Source organism: Eptesicus fuscus, chromosome 7 (genome assembly GCF_027574615.1).
Source record: "Eptesicus fuscus isolate TK198812 chromosome 7, DD_ASM_mEF_20220401, whole genome shotgun sequence".
Taxonomy (NCBI): domain Eukaryota; kingdom Metazoa; phylum Chordata; class Mammalia; order Chiroptera; family Vespertilionidae; genus Eptesicus; species Eptesicus fuscus.
The window spans coordinates 93,297,329-93,310,636 of NC_072479.1; the positions used below are offsets into that span (position 1 = coordinate 93,297,329).

Below are 13,308 nucleotides of genomic sequence, written 5' to 3' on the forward strand. Positions count from 1 at the left end.
GCTCTATAATTCTGGATCTCTAAAGCCAAGTATAAAACCTCAAAACCAGAGCTCTAAAACCTTTGGATAAGTGTAGGTGGAAATCTACTCCGGGCATATGACCCTGACACCTGGATCCCCATTTTACCTGTGCTCTATCCATCCCTAGTCTCTGCCATCTCCTGGAAATCTATACAATACCATTTATTTTTTATAAAAAATATTATTTTATTTTTATTTTTATTGAGTTCAGGGAGGAAGAGAGAGGGAGAAAGATATAGAAACATCAATGAGGAGGAGAGAGAATCATTGATCAGCTGCCTCCTGCACACCCCACACTGGGGATAGAGGAATCGAACTGTGACCTCCTGGTTCATGGGTTGACGCTCAACCACTGAGCCATGCTGGCTGGGCTATACAATACCATTTAGATGCTTACCCCACACCATAAACCAAAAGGCATCGTGTCTTGGGCCTCTTGATGTCACAGGTTGATGTTTTACCTGCTTCATCCCTCTTGTTAGTACCAGTAAGATGACGGCCTAGACTTTAGTGCAGCCAGGGGCATGAAAAGTAGCTCTGTGTTACAAGAGCCTAACACTTACGTTACTCTTTTCATTTCTAGAAAATGAAGTGCCAGCCCCAGCCCCAGCTCCACCCCCGGAAGGTAAGTAAAGACACTATCTCACCCATTCGGACTGCAAATCCAGAATGTCTCTCCCGGCATGATTTGGCCTTCAGTGAAGCTGGGAGCTTTACTCTAACTCCTATGGAGAAAGTGGATGACCACAGTTGTCATGGGTTTATAATAATAATAACAATACATTGTGTCCATATAACCCTCTCACGTTGATCTAATTTAGATGACACGTCATATACTTGTAAAACCCTTCGAGTTATGCCCAAATTGTAGTTGTGCTGATGTTTTAGTGTTGTAGGGGCTGGGCCTCTGAGGGGCTGACGGCTTTTTCACATAAGCTCAGAGCAAACAAAATGCACATCCTTCTTGTGAGAGTGGAGAGCAGATCCCACCTCCGTTCTGGAAGATCAGCAGCCCCTTGGCGACTTGGACTCTGCCACCATCAAGCACCTCCAGAAACTCCTCAGCGAGTTTCTCGGAAGATTTGGTGGCCTGAGTCTCAACATCAGAACCAATTTCTCCAGTTCTTAGTATCCTGTTGTCCACCAGGTGGCAACAAAAAAAAACAAGGAGTAAAGAGTTCCAGTGAACTTGGCAGGTAGAGGCAGTGCCCAGTGACACACACCAGGTGAAGCCAGCTTTTATACCTACATGGACCCAAGGAAGAGAACAAGACTGAAAGGAAGACAGGCCTGAGTGGAATGTTAAACTCCCAGCATGGGTCTCCAGAGTCATTTGTCTACCATGCAAATGACCCTCAAGATGGAGGCGATGTACCTTTTCCTATGAAGACATCAAAGTGCCTTCCCGCATCTCTTCCTCCTTGAACAGGATGAGAAACTGGCATTCATTAAAGAATTATTCACACAGACTGTACATACAGAGAATAGACTGATGGTTTCCAGAGGCCTGGATGAAAAAGGTGAAGGGATTGAGTGGTACAGATTGGTAGTTACCAAATAATCGTGGGAATGTAAAGTACAGCAAAGGGACTAGTCAATAATATTCTGATAACTATGTGTGGTGTCAGGTAGGTAGTGGAGATATTAGAGGGAACACTTTGTAAAGTATATGATTGTCTAACCACTATGCTGTACACGAAGTAATATTGAACGTAAATGGTAATTGAACATTTTTTGAGAAAGAATTATTCATAGGGTATTCACCATGTGCGTAACTCTGCCTTAACCCTTCAGAAGGATACAGGGCTCTCTACCAGATTCTTATTGATAATGGGTACAAGCAAACTGAACTGGATGCAGTGGAGAACTCTTAGAAAACATTTCTGTGTATTCAGTGTGCTTAATGCCACATACAGAATAAAACACGGACCAGGGAACAATTCAGTAAATTACAACCACTATGTTGAAACATGAAGCAAAACTCTAAGAACTTCACAAGGCGGTATGTGATTTAATGCATGTTACTTGAGTTGAGAATGTGGTGTGAAGACAAGCGTGGGAGGACCCTGTAGACCAGTCCAGCCTAGTCGAAAGCAGGAATTGAATAAGACCTCAGTTGCTAGTGATCTTTTTGCAATTAAATGTGTAAGGGGATTATGAAGTTCTTTCACCCTGGAGATCATTTTCTGGAAGACAGTTTGAGAAATCTAACTGCTCACAGAAGCCCCTTTGTCCAGCTAAGAATACCAGACCACATGCCCCAAACCCTCCAGTAGTATAGAAGAGTATTGCTATGTGTCAAAATGAATGAAACAGGCTCAGTGCCATGAGTTTAAACAGGAGTGAAATCAAGTTTAGTTTTCTTTCAACCATATAAATGTGTGACATTCTTCTGAGGAACTTCTCTTTTGGTATGTTTCCTTCTTGCACATACAGAGTTATCTTTGCCAACATTGTATACATTGAGGACCTACAGGCCATTACAGATATAACCTTTCCCTTCTGTTCTTCAGATCAGTAGCTGTCACTGGGCCACTATAAAGTTTCCCTTATTATGCCATATTTCATAGTCATTGCACAATACTGACTTCCTGTTGCTCAAACAAGTCTCCTATGAAACTCTGCTCAAAGTGTCTTTATTAGTTAACTAAGATTCAGATCTATATTCAATAAAAAAAGAGAAAGAGTTCTTGCTTGAAAGAATTTCTTTCTTACATGTACCACAAGTCAGATACCATTTGAAGGTATCTAAACTAATGTGGTTTTGAACAGAGAGAAATGCAGAATAGATGGTCTCAACTGATAAAATATGATTTTCCTGCTATCATATTGTACTATTGGCACTCAACTCAACCCAGAAGATTAATATTTGTCCCAAATTATTTTATTTAAAACTATTGTACAATTATAGATTTTATACCCTATATAAAATAGGGTATTGGGGGTGATTGGGCTGGCAGTGGAGGGCAGTTGGGGGCAACCAGGCCTGCAGGGGAGGGCAGTTTGGTGTGACCAGGCCAGCAGGGGAGGGCAGTTGGGGGCGACCAGGCCTGCCAGGGAGGGCAGTTGGAGGGGACCAGGCCTGCAGGGGAGGGCAGTTAGGGGCAACCAGGCCAGTAGGGGAGGGCAGTTAGGGGCAACCAAACCAGCAGGGGAGGCCAGTTGGGGGCGATCAGGCCAGCAGGGAGGGCAGTTGGGGGCGATTAGGCTGGCAGGCAGAAGCGGTTAGGGGCAATCAGGCAGGCAGGCAGGCATGTAAGCAGTTAGGAGCCAGCAGTCCCGGATTGAGAGGGATGTCCCAGATTGGAGAGTGTGCAGGCTGGGCTGAGGGACACTCCCCCCCACCCCGTGCACAAATTTCGTGCACCAGGCCTCTAGTCTATATAATAAAAGACTAAGCAACCATTATGATGGAATGACCAGAATGACCGGTCACTATGATGCACACTGACCACCAGGGTTCAGATGCTCAATGCAGGAGCTGCCCCTGGTGGTCAGTGTGCTCCCACAGGGGGAGCGCTGCTTAGCCAGAAGCTGGGCTCACAGCTGACAAGAACAGCAGCGGTGGTGGGAGCCTCTCCCACCTCTGCGGCAGCTCTAAGGAGCAGCGAGCCAAGCGGTAAGGAGCAGCAAGCAGGCGGATGGTAGGGAGCGAGGGGTCCCGGACTACCAGAGGGCACAGGCCAGGCTCAGGGATCCCCCCCTTCCCAAAGTGCACAAATTTCGTGCACTGGGCCTCTAGTAGAATCATGATAGTGTAGTATTATTTAGAAATAAAAACTATTAGAACCACTACATGGATCAAACATCCTTAAAAAATCAGTAAGTCTCTTGTTGGGATCTACAAGGAATTGACCCACATTTTATAAGCACCATGCGTTAACCAATTGACCGCTGGAGCATGACCCATGTTTTATTTTATTTATTTTTATTTTTATTTTATTTTTTTTACAGAGAGGAAGGGAGAGGGATAGAGAGTTAGAAACATCGATGAGAGAGAAACATCTATCAGCTGCCTCCTGCACACTCCCCACTGGGGATGTGCCCGCAACCAAGGTACATGCCCTTGACTGGAATCGAACCTGGGACCAGGCTGACGCTCTATCCACTGAGCCAAACCAGTTAGGGCATGACCCATGTTTTATATTCACTTCCATGACAGCATGTTCTAACATGAACCCAGAGCTGAATGTATTTTAACAAAAATCTGTACTGTATGTTTATACATACACTTTTTCCAAAAGTGATCAAATTAATTGCCTTTATAAACAGTTGAATGTGACTCTACATTAGACTCCCCAAATTCACCATTTCTGTATGGCATAATAAGTGAATATTAGTATTATTTATGATCTGTCTGTTTTCATTTAACTCCCCCCCCCCCCTTATTGCCCATCACACAATAAAATACTTTCCTTAAGACACTTTAAAAGTATGCTTGTTGCCCTAGCCGGTTTGGCTCAGTGGATGGAACATCAGCTTGAGGACCAAAGGGTCCCAGGTTTGATTCCAGTTAAGGGCACGTACCTTGGTTGCTTTCACATCAATGTTTCTCTCTGGCTTTCCCTCTTTCTTCCACTCTCTCTAAAAGATCAATGGGAAAATATCCTCTGGTGAGGATTAACAAACACAAACAAATAAATAAAACATATAAATAAATAAGTTTTTTTTTTAAAATGTTCTTGTACTTTCCACACAGAACCAAATAAAGAGAAGGAAGCCGGAACTGCACCAGCAAAAGGTGAGTGAAGGGAGGGAGAATGGGGCTGAATTCAATAAAATTAGAAGCAGAAAGAAGTCAGTAAAGGTTGCCAGAGGGGCTCCATGGAATTTCTCTGCATTATCTTTCATCAGCCTGGTTATGTGTTCCTTGTTTTCATCTTATCTGTACAACCCAGTCAGTATAATGGCAAATGATGCTTTGATCCATTTTTGTTACACACATTTCTAAAAGAAAAACAACAACGATAAAAAAAAAAAAATGACAAGCACTTGTTGAGATGCCAGCAAATTAATTGGTAGTTTCTAATTTCCAATGTGCATATGAAGGAAAAGGGGTGTCTGGTCTTCTGGGGAATACAACAATTTGGAAATTCATCTGGATTGCCCAGTTTTTCTTGAATTGAATGTTTTCATGTCACTGTGCTAAACTGTTCCAGGTTTCACTAGTAATTTTGAAGGCCAGCATCTCATTTTGTAACACTATGTATTCATGTAGATTTATATAATGACATATAGATAGACAAGACAACCTTAAGCAAACATCACATTGCTCCTTACTGATTTGGAAACTCATTTATTTCTGCAAAATTATTGTTTTTACTTTATATGTAGATAGTCTAAACAATATATAATCTTTATTACATGGATCCGTGAAATGCAAATTCCTTTGTGTCCCTATGGAGGAAGTCATTGTCACTTCTGACCATCTGTCTTAAGCTAAGGAGTATTAGTTTTCTACTAAAAACAATTTTCACAGAGGCAGATATGACAATTCTGCTTTATATGTTTGTATCATGACTTATACATTCATTCTTATTTGTGTAATGAATGACATAGTTTAAATTTTGGAATAGCCAATTATTTCCTGACTACAATAAGACCTTTTTCTTTTTTCCTGGACACCACTCCACAAATGTTAAGTACCTTCATTCTTACTATATTATATTTCATTACCTAATTCTTACAATATTATTGTCTTCTATACATGAGTAAAATACCTTTTTCTTTCTTTCAGTATATTGGACAACTTTTCTTCAGCTAACTTGAACTTATGCGCTCATAAATGAACACATAATGTTGTTAGTACACTCACTTTGTCCTTGACCTTCAGTGGCTTCTGTGGATAGTAACCTGAATACTAATCCTGGCTACATGAGACGGTCTGAAGGTTATTTGCTTATGGAATGCAGACAATGCAAACTCCTAGAACTCCTTCCATGAGATGGGTTCAAGGATGTTTGGACATCTGGCTGAAGTTATTGTAACATTATTCTCTACAAAGCTGATGGCATACACCTCTGTTTCCAAATTTGGAAAGATGTCCGGGCCAGGTTGTAAGGCTCAACCAACAGAGCAGATGATATAATCCCAGAGGGCAAGCTGTCAACGTTTAAACAAAGCCTGTGCTTGACCCTTAATGTGAAAAGTCATCCAATTATATTTGTGTGTTTAAATGAGAAAATGACTTTCTGTATATTACAGTCAACCAATCAACCAAGCAGTCAACCAATCAACAAAACCCTTCTTTCTGGAGAACGCAGTTTGATGAAAGAGCCAGACCAGATGACTAGGGAGGGACTCCTGAAATTAGTAGCCTTTTTCCCCTGACATTTGCAGAAGTTAAGCAAGGACATGGCCACATACAGTCACATGCCCAAACACATAAACTGTCATGTATCTATTTTCCCTACATGCCTAGGAAGAAAATCAATTTAGGATAGAAGGTGACATCCCTAAATAAAGAAGGTAGGTAAATAGAAGTTGTTTCTAAATATACAAACCTTTCAACTATTACCCACTTTCATCAAGGACAGGAAAATTTCAAAGAAAAATACTTAAGCAAAGAATACACACAGTAAACATTGCTGTCTGTATGGCTGTGTTTGAGAAAGAAGATGTGCATGAGCATAAGCAAGATGGACAAGTGCAATAGACCTTTTCTGCAGCATTGACTAGAATGTCCTTCCTGCCCTTCACCCTCCCCAATCCTCAGTCCATCTAATTGATTTAACCCTTCAGCTTGGTTTTACTTCTTTATACAGCTTTCCCCTGACTTCCATCTCCCTTCCTCCTTCTGACTTCTCTGGACCTATTGCCTCTGTTGTTCAATCACTCTTTTCTCCACTTCATCACATATTAATGGTTCATTTATTTCCCTCACAGGTGTGAGCTTTTTGACAGTCAGGCACCATGTCTTACCACCTCTTTGGGCCCCTCATCTCATTTTTACTAGTTTTTGCCACAGAGTCACACAAGGAAATCTCCTAATAAATACCTATAGAAGGAATGAACATTTGAATTTTCGCGCTGGTTTAGCTGCTGATCCCATAGACAATGGTAATCTAGATAGATTTTTATTTCTATTGTCTGGGCAAGATGATGAACACACCATGCATACTTTTAATAATGAGGTTCAGAATGAGACAATGATGCTGTGTATTGAGTGCTCAGAACAGACAGTCTTCAGAACAGATAGATGATGTACAACCAACTCACTTAAAGCTATTGAAAATGGTCATGCCTGAATATTAGTACATGTTCACACTTAATTGGTCCCCTATCCAAGTAATTGAAATATATTCAGTTGATAGCTCCAAGACTGTCACCGTAAAGAATGTCATTCATACCAATACAGCCTTAATATTCCCAGATATTTATGCAACAACCCGGAAATGTTCTGAACCTTTTTATGTAGCCGCAGACTATTGTCTGGTTCTGATATCAATCTTACAAGTAATGCTTGTGGGTAGATGTGCCAAGTTTTCATGTTTACTAAGAGTCTCTGTCTGGGAAACAGCTGATTTCCCAGAATGGGGTTTTACTATTTGTTGATTTGCTTGTTTGCCTCTGGACTTGTCCATCCAGCTATCCTGTTCCTTAATACTGCCCACTTGTCCTGGAATTGAAACAGTAGAGATGGCAATTTGAAAAAAAAATGTGTTTAACTAAACAGCAATATCAGAATTTGCATGTGCAAATCCCTTTAAATCACTGGGAGGCATTGTCCTTATAAAAATAAAGCTACCGTGACTTAGAATTCTTCCATGTATTCTGAAAGAATATGACAGGTGGTAAAAAAAAAAAAAAAAAGGTAAAGTACATATTCTTTTTTTATACCATCAGTGGTCCAGAGAACTGTCTTTTATTCTAACGTTCATTTATTCAGCAAGTGTTCAGAGGGAGCTGTGTACCAGGCCAGAGTCTAGTGCTGGGTCCTGCCCTCCTGGAGCATTAGAGGAGAGAATGACCATCAACAGAATTCAGTGCATTTCAGCTTTGAAAGCAGACAATTGTCATGGAGAGCCATGTGTAAAGAAGAATGTAGGTGTTTAAATGGGATTATACTTTTTATGGCCAACCAACATTGAATCCATGAACATAAAGTAATGAGACTGACTCTCTTCTGTGCCTCAACAATGGGCCCTCTGGCAAGTGTCAAAACTGGTTGGCCCTGTAGGTGGTTGCAAATGTGCCAGCAGCAGTAGAATCAGAGGTTACTTTAACAATAAGTACTCATTTTAATGCCTAAGTTCTGATATATGTTTTTTAATTTTAGTTTTTGTATCTTATTAATGTATAGTCTGTATATTGTTTGGTAAGCCCAATTGGGATAGTTACTGCCTTTTGATAATCATGGCAAGAAAAGTAAAATCTTTCTTTTTCCCAGTCATTAAAAATAACTTTACCACATAAACTATCGTAAATGAATTCTGTGCATATTAAAGAGCTCACATAAGTTGAGTTGAAGCCTCTTTCTTTGGGAATGAGCATGATTGGCAGAGGAGGAAGTGAATCAACAGAAGTTCCAGAAAATTTCTCCTAAATAATATGATTCTTTTAATTTAAAAAATGATTATATTTTTTCTTCATTTAGGTCTCTTTACATCTGCAATAACACTATCTTCATGCTTCTTACTAGCATGCTAAAATATTTTTGTGGAATTTTACCTTTAGGTATCAGACAACCATCTATTAAAATGTCTCTGTGCTTTATCTGTGTCTTCTAACTACATATTTCTTTGTGAAAAAGTTTGTTAAAAATTAATATCACCATAGTTTTCTTTTAAATATATATATATATATTTTTAGAGAGAGGAAGGAGAAGGATAGAGAGAAACATTGATCAGCTGCCTCCTGCACACCCCCTACTGGGGATCGAGCCTGCAACCCAGGCACCTGTCCTGACTGAGAATCGAACTGGTGACCTCTTGATTCATAGATCGATGCTCAACCGCTGAGCCACACCAGCTGGGCAATATCACCATACTTTTTGATTCTAAGACAAAACCATTATAAGATGCAATATCAATTTAATAGATTTGGGGAAGAAAAAACTTATTAGACATGTTTATTGTAAGATGAATCTTGATTTCAGAAGCATGAAAATGTGAAGGCATGTATCTTCTCATTAAGAAAACACAATAATCTAACAAATGCCTTAACACATGATGAGTTAGTGTTAGCCATTGGTGTTATTGTCTTCCATACATGGTGGTTATTGTTGCTATTTTTATTTTTGGTATGTTAATAATTACTAAAACTGATTACCCTGCTTGAGGAATTCATAAATCTGTTTAAATCAAATCATGTGTTTACCTGAGGCTTGTTTATAGTCACTTTTATTTTTTTAGATTTTTTTAAAATATATTTTTATTGATTTCAGGAAGGAAGGGAAAGGGAGAGGGAGAGGGAGAGAGAGATAGAAACATCAATGATGAGAGAGAATCATTGATCAGCTGCCTCCTGCATGCCCAAAATTCAGGCATATGCCCTTGACAGAATTGAACCCGGGACCCTTCAGTCTGCAGGCTGATGCTCTATCCACTGAGCCAAACATGTATTTCACATGTATTTTAATTTTATAGGCTTTTTGGTCTTTATTCTAAAATATCAACAATAATCTCAAGTTTGTTTTACATAAAAGATTAATGTAAAAAGGCAATTGAAATCAACCATAGGTAGAAGTTATTTTATGCTTAAGAGAGTGTGGAGAATTATAAGAATGTAAATATCCTATTATCAGTGGAAGTCTTTCCCTCAAATTTCAAATTTCAAATTTCATGTGTATCCTCCAAAAATCCCATGTAATAGGAGACTAAATTATTTCTCTCCTTTCCAGACATTCTTCTTTGGGAATTTCAGTTGCTTAAAGAATCATTTTCTACGGTTTTACAAATGCTATTTTCCCATGACTTGAAGGCAAATAAAATTCTGCTTTGGTGAATTTCCCTTCAGTGTAGCTAGGGGAGCAAGTGCAGCTGCTCTAGGTCCATGTCTTCATATATGCTGTATCCTAAAGAGTCAAAAACAGATGTGTATGTTTTCATCATCGTTGTAGTCACTTTTTAAATAGAAAAAAAGAGAAATTGTGACTTACATTGTATATATCTTATTTGCTTTGTTTTCTTTGAAAATGTTCTTTGTATGATGCCACACCTTTCCCATGTATGTTGTTGAATTAGGCACAACTCAAAAGATTTGGATATTCAATTTCCCTTCTAGCAGTAGATCCTGTTTTTCCATGGTAAAGAAAAACAATGAAACCTTTCATTCTCATCCAATTCAACCAGATTTAAACAGGCAACTTTTCAAGAATTTCAGGTCAGGATCCCTACATCTTAACTATGTTTCCTAATCTTAAGAAATGTCAGGACCGAAGTTACTTTTATTTATTTATTTATTTATTTATATTTATTTATTTATTTATTTTTTAAATTGATTTCAGAGAGGAAAGGAGAGGGAGATAGAAACATCAATGATGAGAGAGAATCACCAATCTGCTGCCTCCTGCACACCCCCTACTGGGGATTAAGCCGCAACCTGGGCATGTACCCTGACTGGGAATTGAACTGTGACCTCATGGTTCATAAGTCAACGCTCAACCACTGAGCCACCCCAGGTGGATCAAAGCTACCTTTCAAAGAAGGGAAACAGTCAACTTGTCCATTATATTTTCTAGCACTTAAGTAAATTTGGAAATGTATGCATAAGAAATCAAAAATTGCCAGTTGAGCAGGAATTGCTGTTTGGAAGTAATGTTGGATCATCTAGATCATTTCATGACACTCTGAAGCTTTGGTTTAATATGTGGTGTCTTAATAATCTAAACTAATTGTGCATGTCCATCCAAATAGTCTTAACATTTAGTGGACATCAAAACTACTCATTCATCAACATTTTGCTTATCTCTTCATTTTAGTTTTATGAAAGTATGTGAATATTCTTCTTAATCATTTAGCATTCCAAACAATTAACTCAAGGATTCATTATACCCTGTGCATAAAGCAAACAAATACCTATAAAACCTATATAAAATGAAGTGTTCATTTGACTCAAAATGGTTCTAATTTCTATATAATAAAGGAAGTTCCTTTCTAGGACTTGGTTGAGTTTTAAAACTTATTTTTTCAGTCATTTTTACAGGACTTTAAATCAAGATTCTTTATGTAGTTCAGTAAATAAAAGTCTTTAAGTTACAAGAATAAAATATTAATATTGAATTAAATTTATGGCAAATATTTTTAAATCACCAGGTATTTCATTTTTATGTAAAATTTGAATTATCTAAGTCTTCTGAACTATAGAATTCTGCTGATAGCTCAGAAATGCCTATCCTTCCCCAAATGTACAATTTTGTGGAATGTTCATGGATATTCCAGAAGGAGCCAAACGTGAACTAAGTTTGGGAAATATTAACTGCTGTATCATTTCTTGTCTCCACCCCGACTGCTGGAGCATATTAGCACACTGACAGCTTTGAGATGTCCCTAACAAAAGCATACACACAGTACAATGGCATACAAGCATTAAACTTCATTTAGCCTAACATCTTCCAAGCTTCTCTGACCACAGAAAGCTTCCTCTGAAGATCCTGATTCTCACAGTACCCAGCAAGTCACCTCGTGGGTTCTGAAGATACAACATTAAGGTTCTCTATTACCTTAATTATTTTGTAAAAAGTAATAATAGATATCTTTGGTTAACAGTCTTAGAAAAGAAATTTCAGGCTAGTAAATATTATTTGCTGTAAATATTCTAATAAATTATACAGAAATGTGCTATTTTACCTCAAGGAATCTTTTAAGGCACTTTACCTGGTATAATTAACAGTCATGTGCATGCATTTGCTGAACCCTATTTTATTTTATTATTTTGCTTTTTTAAATTATATTTTTATTGATTTCAGAGAGGAAGGAAGAGAGAGAGAAACATAAATGAAGAGAGAATCATTGATCAGCTGCCTCCTCCAAGTCCCACATGGGGATCGAGCCCGCAACCTGGGCATGTCCCCTGACCAGGAATTGAACCATGACCTTTTGGTTCATAGATCGATGCTCAACCACTGAGCCACGCCAGCTAGGCAATATTTTTAAAATTATACAGCATTGACCAACACCAATATAATCTTGATAAAGTTCTTATAAAATTTCTAAAATAATTATTGGTGAAGTTAATAAGTATGACAAATTGATTTATATTAGTTAATGTTGACTTTTGTTTTCTATAGAAAAGGGAAATTAATCATGAGGTTTTCGGGGTGGGAGGAACAAGTTCTCAAACAATACATATATGCTTTGATGTCTGTGTCCAAATGATCGTGGTACATGAATTATGCCTGTCATTGATGTTAGCTACAAAATGAGAACTCAAAAATCACCTCCGCTGTGGATTTCATCAAGGTTAAAAATTTTAACATCCTAACCTACAATCACACAAAACGCTTGCATAGAGTTCCAATTTTTAATTTACACTTTCATTTGGATTACCTTACTCCCTTTTATTTATTTTTCTCTTCTGCCCAAAACACTCAAATTTAATCTTTCAGGTACCAAGTCTTCTAAGGCTTACTCATCAGTTGAAAGTGTTTTGTGTAGTTTCTCCTCTTCTTTTTCAGATTTCTCTTTCCTCAGGATACTTGGGATGAAGTCCTTTTCTCCTTGACTTTGTGTGCCTATTTCTTGTTTCAGATGAAGAGGAAGCCTCCCCATCTTTTCTCCTGCCTCCAGGTTAGGATGATCCCAAACCCCCTAGTTCCCCACTTTGTAATTTATTATTAAATTGAAGTAAAGGAAAAGACAGAGCACCTTGATGAGACAAGGCACAGAGCAGGTGGTGCCAGAGCTAAGAGGAAAAACAATGGCTTTAATGGCAAATTTATATATATTTTTTAACACGAGGACATTTTTAAAAAGAGACTTCCTTTGTGAAATAAATAAGACTCATAAGTCTTGGATACAAATTTTAGGAGCAAAAATATTTGTCTTTTATTTGTTTTTTTAAATATTATTATTGGTTTTAGAGAGAAAAGGAGAGGGAGAGAGAGATAGAAACATCAATGATGAGAGAGAATCATTGATTGGCTGCCTCCTGCACACCCCCAACTGGGGATAGAGCCCACAACCCAAACATCTGCCCTGACCCGGAATTGAACCGTGACCTTCTGCTTCATAGATCGAGGCTCAACCACTGAACCATGCCAGGTGGGCAATCTTATTGATTTGATTTTATTTTTGTTATTTTTTTTAATTGATTTCAGAAAGGGAGAGGGAGAGGGAAAGAGAGACT

The 13,308-nt window shown here is 38.5% G+C and overlaps 1 protein-coding gene across 2 annotated transcripts in view; it reads left to right on the forward strand.

Moving 5' to 3' along the window:
- Nucleotides 1-13,308, forward strand: part of MYBPC1 (myosin binding protein C1) — a 93,853-nt gene that overhangs the window by 19,737 nt on the left and 60,808 nt on the right. The window contains exons 2-4 of one of the 2 annotated variants that reach the window (XM_054719408.1): nt 605-646; nt 4,721-4,762; nt 12,711-12,749. In XM_054719408.1, coding sequence (XP_054575383.1) covers nt 605-646; nt 4,721-4,762; nt 12,711-12,749 — 123 coding nt within the window. Of the gene's footprint in view, nt 1-604; nt 647-4,720; nt 4,763-12,710; nt 12,750-13,194; nt 13,224-13,308 lie in introns of those variants that run through there. The other variant, XM_054719407.1, reaches the window with a different exon arrangement.